At 41.3% G+C, this 10,808-nt stretch overlaps 1 protein-coding gene across 1 annotated transcript; it reads left to right on the forward strand.

Moving 5' to 3' along the window:
* The first annotated feature begins 551 nt into the window (after nucleotides 1–551).
* LOC148862368 (ARM repeat superfamily protein) lies at nucleotides 552–3,049 on the forward strand. The gene has a single exon (XM_088979773.1). The coding sequence runs from the start codon at nucleotides 1,101–1,103 to the stop codon at nucleotides 2,766–2,768; it is 1,668 nt and encodes a 555-aa protein (XP_088835899.1). The 5' UTR covers nucleotides 552–1,100; the 3' UTR covers nucleotides 2,769–3,049.
* The last annotated feature ends 7,759 nt before the right edge of the window (nucleotides 3,050–10,808 follow it).

Below are 10,808 nucleotides of genomic sequence, written 5' to 3' on the forward strand. Positions count from 1 at the left end.
AATAATACCATTAGTTTTTTTTTTTTTTTTAATATAATGGCATTTGCTGATTTGGCAGGTTGTAACGGACAGCGGTGACTTGGGATCGTTGGTAAGTTCTCTGACTGAGATGCAGGGAGGCCTGCGATCGAATCCCGCAAAAGGTTGGACCGGCCTTGGGGGCTTTACAACCTTTACATTGGGCAATTATCCAGGCGTGTACTATGGGTTACGTAACTGAACACGTCACCCCTTTATCTTGCCCATCCTAGAAAAGTTATTATGAGTCGTTTACTTTTTCAAAGATAGAAAAAAAAAAAAAATAGCATCCCATCATCCCATGAAATCAATCTTCAAGCTTTAGAGAAAAGGCAAAAGTCCCATCGAGACATAGCCGATGCGAAAAAGGTGAGGAAACCTCCCCTCTCGGTCTATCTCTCTCTCTCTCTCATTGGGATCTGCAGCATCTGCTACTCACATCGACCTCACAAATACATCAATCCGTGTACTGGGAGCATCTCCCATGAATAATAATCCATAAGTATCCGTGTTTGATTCAGCTGAGCCAGCTCAGAATGTAGTGAAGAAAATGAAAAGAAAAAGTAAAAAAACACGAGGAAGCGAGTAAAAAGTCTAAACGGCTAAAAGTTGCCAGTTGCCATCCCATCATCTAATCTAGTAGTTCTAAAATGATGATCCAATCCTGATACACCACGTCTGCTTCTTATACATGGGTCCTACGGTTCATCATGACGTGGCGTTCCTTGATTGGCCCTATCCTATATCCTGCAGTTTCCCATAGAAGAATCCAACTGTTCAATTAGAGTAGTTGTAGTACTACCACTACTCAGCTAAAAGCCTAAAACTAATAAGACCCCCTTCCCTCTTCCTCACTCCGATTCCCCAGAATTGCATTATTATTATTTTGTTGATTCTTGTCTTGTCGCTGCCCGGCAGTGCCACTATTCATCGTCTCGTCTCTCCTCACTCTTTCCTCCTCTCCGCCCCTCTATTCCCTCCCTTCTCTCCCATCCCTGATCCCTCTCTCCTTAGGTCAGACTACAAACCCTAAATTCCCTAATTTGCTAGTCTATCCCAGAATCAAGAGAACAACAATCATCATGAAATTACTCGAAACCGACCATCTCCACCTCTCAACCCAGCTAATCTCCTCTCTCATGCAGGAGATACCCCATATTCAGATCTTCAGAGGCAAGTGGTCTATAATCAGAAACAAGCTAGAAAGCCTCCCAACTCAACTTAAAGATCTCTCCGACTTCCCTAACTTCTCTTGCAACCCTCTCTCTCTTGACCTTGTCCAATCTGTCTCCCAAACCCTAACCGACACTCTCGCCTTGGCTAACAAGTGCAGAATCTCCGCTTTGACCGATGGCAAGCTCAGAACCCAGAGCGATCTCGACTCAGTCGCTGCCAAGCTCGACCAGCACACCAGGGATTGCGAGCTCTTGATTCGCAGCGGCGTTCTTCAGGACACAAACGCCGTTCCTGGGTGCGCCACCACGACGACTTCCAAGCGTGAGGTGGTCCGAGTCGAAGCCAGAAACTTGATAACTCGTTTGCAGATCGGGAACGCGGAGGCTAAAAACGCTGCCATGGATTCCTTGCTTGGATTGCTCCAGGAGGATGATAAGAACGTCCTAATCGCCGTCGCACAGGGTGCGGTTCCAGTTCTTGTTCGGTTACTTGATTCGAGCTCCCTGGAGATCAAGGAGAAATCCGTTTCGGCGATTTCGAGGATTTCGGTTGTGGATTCCAGCAAGCATGTTTTGATTGCCGAAGGGGTTCTACTACTGAATCATCTGATTCGGGTTCTTGAATCGGGAAGTGGGTTTGCAAAGGAGAAGGCTTGTATTACCCTTCAAGCTCTCAGTTTCTCCAAGGAGAATGCGAGAGCCATTGGGTCTAGAGGCGGGATTTCTTCTCTTCTGGAAATTTGCCAGGCCGGGACGCCTGGTTCTCAGGCCTTCGCCGCTGGGGTGTTGAGAAATCTTGCTACATTCGCCGAAATCAGGCAGAATTTTATCGAAGAGACTGCGGTGCCGGTTCTTATTGCGCTTTCGACCTCAGGAACTGCAATTGCCCAGGAGAATTCGATTGGGTGTTTGTGTAATTTGGCTTCCGAGGATGACAATTTAAAGCTCTTGGTTGCTCGAGAAGGTGGGATTGGGTGTCTGAAAAATTTCTGGGACTCGGCTCAGACGGCTCGGAGCCTTGAGGTTGCAGTTGGGTTGTTAAGGAACTTGGCGTCTTGTAGGCCCATTGCCGACGTTCTTGTTTCCAACTGGTTCATATCTCGGCTTGTGGGTGTGTTGAGTTGCGGGGTTTCCGTTGTGAGAACCACAGCTGCCAGAGCCGTGTTTGTGCTTGGGTATAACACTAAGGCAAGGAAAGACATGGGAGAATCTGGATGCATTCCCCCTCTGGTTAGGATGTTGGATGCCAAGGCGGTTGAAGAGAGAGAAGCGGCTGCAATGGCCTTGTCGTCTCTACTGCTCCATACAGGTAATAGAAGGGTTTTCCGCAAGGACGAGAGGGGGATCACCAGTACAGTTCAGCTTCTCGATCCTTTAATACAGAATTTGGATAAGAAATATCCAATCTCTGTCTTGGCTTCCATCGTACAGTCTAGAAAGTGTCGGAAACAGATGGTTGCCGCAGGGGCTTGTGGTTATCTGCAGAAACTTGTTGAGATGGAGATTGATGGAGCAGTGAAACTTCTGGAAAGCCTGAGTCGGGGTAAGCTATGGGGCGTATTTGCCAGAACATAAGACGATGAAAGAGTTATGGAGACAACCATCATGGATAGTGTTGGGATGATTCCTTTGTTGATCTGTATGTACCATATTTTGTGTTTCGATTTACAATTTTTGCTCTGTTTTATTGCTCTTCCTAGTCTTGGTTAGGAAAAGGTAAATGTTGTTATCCACTTACCCTAATCGCTGATGTATATTTCTGTGTAGAGTTAGATTCTTGGTTTGTTCACCAAACTGGATTTAAACTTGTTTTTCCTTCCTAAACACCCAATAAATAATTAGTAATATTGTGTGCCTCCTTGGTTTCATGCTTTTCTTTTATACCATTCCTTTACTACGCAAAGGACTAAGAGAATTGAGTTATTTTTTCTTTTCCATTCTGATCTTGATGGATTAGATTTATATAGCTAAACGGGTAAGTCATCCCAAATGTTGGAGAAATTCATTAAAGGAGTTCGATTTAACTCCATTTTTTTCGGGTAGAAGATATAGCTCCAATTTAGATATCCCTAGTTACTGTCCATCCCGTCAGGTCCCAAGCTTTTCGTGTGTACTTCACCTTTTATTCCAGATTCTGTTCTTTGTGTTTGCCTGTTTGTGGGAGGAGATTTGCAAATTAATGACTTGTCAATGAGCATCAAAAGATAGATTAAGAATACAGAAAAGGAACTCCAACCTCTGATACACTGGGAAGATGTAAGATTGATTTTATTCTACTCTCCAATATGTCCAGTCGACATTCAGGTCAAGTATAGAGATATTAACTCGTGTTGTGTCTTGTGTGACTGCTACTTGAAAGGGTTATTATTGCTTCTTGAAATGGAGGCGATAAAACCTGAATATGGTTAGCTGAAGCCTTCTTTTCAGGTTGTAGAGAGAAAAATGTAAATGAGCTCATTTTTTGCATAAAACCTGAATATGGTTAACACTCTGGAAAGGATCCATTTTACATGGAGCTGTACAGATGATGTATATCTTAATTTTTTCTTGAGTCTGGATGCTTTAATGAAATTGTTCAATTGAGAAGGAAGTTTTGAACGTCCAGTGCAGTGTTGTGGAATTACATTCAGCACATGACATGTTCAGACGGTTAGCTCAGACCCTTCTTGGTGGATCCACTCCACCTCCAAAATGGGTTAGTATTTGAAAATGGTGGGTCTTTGATCATGTGAGTCTGTCCTCCAGAGTGCCATACACACCATGCTATTATGTTAGTTGTTGTACATTTAATAGATGGAAGCAACAAACTCTTGTGTTACACTGCAGTGCCACCCTGACTAATTCAGAGAGTCAGAAACAGAGCAGAGTATCGAGTGCTTGTTGGATTTTGTTGAAGTATATGATGAATTGAGTTGTTGGCAAGTAACACAATTAGGTGAATCGAGAAAACCTCCCCCCCTATATGCGAGTCTGGCACAGCCGCACAGGTAATTTGTCTCCAGAGAATTTCTTTACCTCACTATATTCCAGTGTCCCTCCCATCCCATGGGCCATGGTTTACATGGATCATGGATGTGATATCTTTCTGGCTAATCCGACAATGAAAACCACAATACCTTGCTGCCGATGTTCCTCTGGAGATCCTAACTTCGACCGGGTTAAAAATGGCCCTTTTTAAGTTGTTTTGACTTATTTATGGTCTTAGTAATGAAATTTTTCACACAGTACATTCGCTAGCTTCTTATGATGTGTACGGGCGTCAACGGACCGGTTGTGGGTTATACCCCATCCGGACGGACCAATAAGACATATTGAATTGAATCAATCCAAACTTAATGGTCTAAAGTATTTATTGCATTGGATTGGACTAATCCATCTGTAATGGATTTATATTGAATTGGGTTGGATTGAATCAATATTAGGTGCATTGATTTAAAAGATAAGAATACAGGTGTCAATGGGACCAGGTCTTGGTTGGAACCAATCTAAATTAAAATCAATTTGAATAGATTGAATTGTCTAGACATTGAATTGGACTGGTTCAAAATAGTCCAGAGTTGAGAGTATTCATCGGATTGGATTGGACTTGATCCATCTGTAATGGACTTATATTGGACCAGATTGGATTAGACAAAATCCAGTCCAATTGACACCCCTATTAATGGGGTCATGGCCATGGATGTCTATACGGACTGGAAAGGGACAAAGTATGTATTGGGTTTTGATGATGTGCAATCTGGTGCTCTCGGCTAGCAAACAGCTTGGTTGCCGGGCTGGTAAGGTCGTTTGGTTGAGCTACAAAAAGAACATATTAGAGTGTCTGGGTTGCTTGGCCCGGGATGGGCATTTCGATACTTAAGTCGGCGAGCTGGTAATTGTTTGCAAAAAAGCAAGAGAGTAGTGGTTAGAGAGCTAAAACGTGCGTACCTTGCGAGGCTGGAGGTGAGGCCCTTATATAGGTAAACTACTGTGAGCCTCACAAAATGCGTCTAGGATCTCTGACTCGTTTAGTTCAGAGGTGGTTTCACGCCTAGAGGTATGCTTATCCAATCTCACCTGAAGAAGGTTGGGCTATAATCGGCTCTTCTGGTGTCACATCATGACCCCGAGGAATTCAAAGGCAATAGCCCACTAAAGGGGGAGGTCACTCGACACGTCAGGAAGGTCGCTAACCGGAGTTGGGTCAGATCAAAGGGAGTAGGTCGCCTGTTACGCCGACCTGAGGTCTTGCCTAGCTATTCGCAGTTCAACCTACTGGAGTGGTGTCGAGGTCGTTGATGCAGTTATGAAGAGTTCAAAGTGCTCTTGGGTTCTGCTTTCGTGGTGTCGAGATGTCACTCTGTTCTTCTGCAATGCCACATGCCACGATATCATTAGAGGACCAAATTACCTTTCATTAATTGCCCCCCCTCCCGAGTTTGACGTGATCAATCTAGTGAGGGAGTAATCTTAACCCGATCTTGAGATCGGGTTGGTTCGATTGTTCCAACTTAGGGAGTGGGAAGCTATCCTTTGGGTGGCTCTGTTAAGGTTGGTGTAGTCAATGCACATGTGCTACTTGTCGTTGGCCTTCTTCACGAGCACTGGATTTGCAATCCAAGTCGGGTATTGGACCTCTCTAACGAAGCCTACTGTGAAAAGCCCTACTACCTCCTCATCCACTATCCTCCACCACTCCTAGGCGATGTTCTTTTTCTTCTGTCGCACTGATTTGAATTAAGGGTCAACATTCAACCTATGAGTTATGACAGAGGAGTCTATGTCGAGCATTCCTACTACTAATCAAGCAAAAACATCTAAATTATTAATTAAAAACTTACTAGTTCAAAACGTAGAGGCGGGCTTTGATCTTCACTACCTTCATGGGGTTAGTATCAGAGACTAGCAATAAGAAGGTGTCCTCCATGGGGCGAGCTCTCTCGTTGCTATTCTCTGGGGGTGGCTCCAAGTTGACGCCGGTAGTTTATTTTCCTTTGCCTTTGAGCGCAACCACATGGAGGTTGGAGGGTTCAACTCGACTGCGTTACTTCAAGTTCAGAAACTCAACCTCCCAATGCTAGTCAGGGTGTCGAATGCCGTTAATTGCCGCGATGAGTTGGACGGCCAGGTCGAGGTTCGAGATCTGTAACCACTCCAATTTGAACCGCTTGATGTAATCTTGGAGCTTCTTGTTGGCTCGCTAGACCACGTGTAGTAAACAAGTTGCCGATTTCGGGCACCGCTTGCTCGTCACAAAGTGTGGTGAAGAGGTTGGCAAACTGATTCCAACTCTTAGTGGAGCCTGCAGTCAGCCCCAAGTACCACATCCGAGCTATGCCCTAGAAGTGGTCAGGAAGGCCATGCAGAGGCTTGCGTTGTTGGCCCCGTGTAGCTGCATCAATTCCAATAGGAAGCACAGAGGGCTCAACTGGTGGAAGAGGCACGTTCACAATGGCGGAGGGCAGTTAGGGTTTTGCATGACATGGACGCTTGGTAAGGTCAGGTGCGCAATGAACTACTTGATAGTAACAGAGGGGACGTCAGTATGCATAGCGTGTTGGTCTTGACCCCCTTTGACTGCTTCGTCAACACATACGTTGTTGTTGGAAGATGCCAATAAGCTTGTAGTTAGAAAGGGAGTGTGAGAATTCGAATTTTGTGTAGTGTTCCCATTGATGGCACCAATTGATGATGCATGATCTAATGCTTTCTGTTGGCAGACAACTTAGTTATCAAGCTAGTGAGATCGCCTAATCGAGCTGCAAAAAGAACAGATCAAAGTGTTCAGGTTGCTTGACCCAGGGTGAGCACTCTGATGTTTAAGTCAACGACCTGGTAATTGTTTATGAGAAAACAAGAGAGCTAGAGAGCTTAGAGAGCCAAACCGCGCGTAGTTTGTGAGCTTAGAGGTGAGGCTCATGAAACGCGTCCGAGATCTCCGACCTATCTGGTTTGAAGATGGTTTCACGCTTGGACGTGGATTGTGCGTAAGCAGGTAACACTTATCTAATCTTGGGCAAAGTGGGATGGATGGTAACCAATTCTTTCGACGTGGCATCATGACCCAGGAAATTTGGAGGTGATAGCCCACTTAAGGAAGAGGTTGCTAACTGGAGTTGGATTAGATCGGTGGAAGTAAGTCGCCTTTTACGCCAACCAAAGGGCTTGCCGAGTGTTCATAGCTCGGCCTACCTAAGTGGTGTTGAGGTTGTTGATGCGATTGTAAGTTTCCAAAGTGCTCATGGAGCTTGCTTAGTAGTGTCGAAATGTCGCTCTTCTATTCCGCAATGCCACGAGTGATAATATGATTGGAGGACCAAATTACCCTCGTTAGGTTCGATTAATTAGCCGAATTTCAATTAACACCTAGTCCAATTTAGTATTTTTTTGGTGGTGGTGGTGATTGTTTTGGATGACGAATAGTGAATATGGTGGAGTCGAAGGATTAGGGCCAAAGTCGGCTGTTAGGCCAACCCTTCCTTTTGCCGGGCCCACAGATACGATAGTTCATTGAAGAGGTGTCCAGTCCACATTGAACATTGGACGATTGTGAGTAGTGTGATTTATTGTTTATAATTTTTGAAAAATAATATTATGATGACCACTGTAAATAGTATTCAAGGGTGAACATGACATACATATTAAACAATCTTTAATTTCACATTTGCAACTGAAAAACCATGAATATTTTGATAGTGCATTAATGTCATATTAATTAATTTAACCGAGCAAGAGTGGGATCTGCTGCACTAAGTGCAATATGTAGCATGTGTCTCATTCCGGTATATATATAATCACCCCCATTAGACAACACGTATAATGAATGGGATACGTGTCATGGTCACAGATGAAAGGCATATTACATAATTAAAGAAGCTTGTCGTAAGCTCTGCAAGGACCAAAGGAGTTGGGATGTGCCATTGCCGTTTCTCAACAATAATGATATTCTCAACAGGCGAAAAATTCCCCCTTCCCAAGCACCATTCTTATGCCCAAAATAATAATAATTGTTCACAATTAGGGATTCTGCAAATTTGCTGCTATCCATTTGGATTCTTTCTTTAGTTGTTATAAATATGTTGAAGTTTGGTATGGAGAGTGTTCCTTGGTCTTTATGGTAGCTAGTGGACCAGATTCTGATTTTATCTTCTCGATCTTCCCTTGTTTTTAACTATGTGCTTAGATTAAAGATTTTCTTAGACCATGGGGTATCTTACGTTACGAAGATGAGTCATTTGCGGAGGAGGTTTGTTGGTTGAATCACCTTCCTCCTTTTTTTGGATTTGGTAATTTTCTGTTTCATAAACAAAATTGCATTAGCATGTTGACTAACTCTCTAAAATTGCCTCAATTTTAGTGGTCCATTCCATGCATCACGCATGGTATCTTGTTCTTGTTATTTCTCATGCTACTCTAATATGATTTTTTTTTCTTTTTTCATTTGAATTTGAAAATCAGATGACTTCTTGGTGATGATTCCTAAAACAAAATTTTTTATCCAGACACATACTTTGCCTGCTCTATTCACAAAGAAAAAGGGTTTAATAATGTGAACCCTCCATACATGTAGAAACGTACAAATTTAATTATAAATCAAATATAAAAATCCCAATCCATAGGTCTCTAGCTGCTTGTTATGGGTTTGGGGGATGGATTAGCATTACTTCTCATTGTGTAGTCTCATAGAGCAAAAACAGGAAAAGGGTAAAAGACTAAAGCATACCTGGATTTTTCCCTTTAAAAGATGAGACCTTGTTGTTTGTTGTTTGTTCCTTACCCCTAATTAAGATACCAATTTGCTGTGTTTCTCAATGGAGCTACTAGGATTTCAATGAAGGCCCTCGAGCAGTAATAGACAGAAGAATTGGAATACGAGAGCAACAAAATCACCACTGTTGAAGAATGGTCACCTCCTTCATATGTTGATGCTAAACCCTATGGGCTTCTTGAAGACTTGAACTTTGTTGCTGGTTGTCTATTCATTATTGAAAAATTGCAGGTGAAACTAGTTTTTCACAACTTAAGAAAATCCACAAAAAATGCAGTGAGTAATCAATTAATTAAAAGAACCATAATTCCTTCATTACAATTGATACTTTAATTAACGCTATGTTTGGTTTGAAGGAAAAGATAAAGAAAGAAAGGGAAAGATATGAAAACATATACAAGATTTGTAAATATTTTCCTACATTTCTTTTCTTTTTCCTACTTTTTTTCCTTCAAACCAAACAAAAGCCTAAGGGATGACTTTATGTAGTCCTACTTCTATAAATGCCACCTAACCATCTAAAAGTTTTAGAAGAAAGGCATTGTAAAATGTTGAAAATTTTAAGGAGTATAAACATAGAAAATGAAACTTTGAGCACAATAATACAACTCCCATGTGGAGGCATCACATAGACATTCGAATTAATCTTCTATATATTTCCACAACACATACCCAAGATTTTTTTTGTTTTCTCAAACCACTAATAATCAATTTCTTTTATATCACTCCAATGCAAGGTCAAAGATGGTGTTTGTGTCTTGGAACGCACACAAACTCGGATAATCATTTTAAACAAATAGTTGGTTCTCTGCATTTAATGTTTCAGCTGGGAAGAGAGAGAGAGAGAGGGGGTCTAAGTGTGATTGTGACGTGCAATGCTTTGTTTGGCAGCGTTTTCAAACGATGCAAATGGAGTGTAAATTAAATCCCGGTTCAGGGTAAACTTACACTCTGGTTCACTCTGTGTTTGGCAATATTATATTTATGCATTGACAAATGATAGAAAATACATTATCCAATGCATATTTACATTGATAATAAGATGTAAAAGTACAACAATAAAAAAGAAGTAAATTTGCATTCAAGTGAGCTATTGATAAAAAAATGGCATATGCTTTATTGGAATTTGTGTTTGCATCTATTGCAGCTAAAAATTTGTTTGATAAGAAGGTAAATTTGTCGGTGCAAATCTAACCCAGCTTTGCAATTTATATAAACCGTTTTACACTCTACATATTTTTGTTCACGCTTATTCACATCATTTCCAAACATATCCTTTTGAAAATTTGAATATAAATGAAGGTTAAAAGAGTCACAAGAATCTTTAAATTCAAGGTATGTTTAAGTCAATTTCTGAATCTCATAATATTTTTGAGTCATTTATCCAAAAAGAAAAAAAAAAACAAAATACTTTCAGGAATTACCAAATGATTAATGAGTCTCCTAATTTAGTTTCAAAGTGCCACAAAAAAAATATATATCCAACTTAATTAAAGGTTTGACTACGATACTTGAAAGACATGACATAAGAAATGATTTCAGCTCTTCAATTGATATAATAAAAAAATTGATCAATAAGGTCTTTCAGGTGCGTTTGTAGAAGGCCGATACATAGGGGAAAACATTTTCATTGGTAAAGAGATGGTTAGTGAAATTAATAGACATTCTATGGGAGGAAACATAGTTCTTAAACTGGACATGACTAAAGCTTATGATAGGCTAAATTGGGATTTCCTTTTCAAAACTCCTTGTAAATTTGGATTCAATGACTCTTGGATTGATCTAATTAAACTTGGAGTCTGTAACTGTTGGTTCTCTATCTTGATCAATGGATACCCAATAGGCTATTACAAATCTTCAAGAGGTTT

This window comes from Nelumbo lutea, chromosome 3 (assembly GCF_056320005.1).
Source record: "Nelumbo lutea isolate HS-2025 chromosome 3, American lotus-T2T, whole genome shotgun sequence".
Taxonomy (NCBI): Eukaryota; Viridiplantae; Streptophyta; class Magnoliopsida; order Proteales; family Nelumbonaceae; genus Nelumbo; species Nelumbo lutea.

Coding starts and splice junctions, on each gene's coding strand:
- LOC148862368 (XM_088979773.1), top strand. CDS start 1,101: ATGAAATTACTCGAAACCGACCATCTCCACCTCTCAACCCAGCTAATC.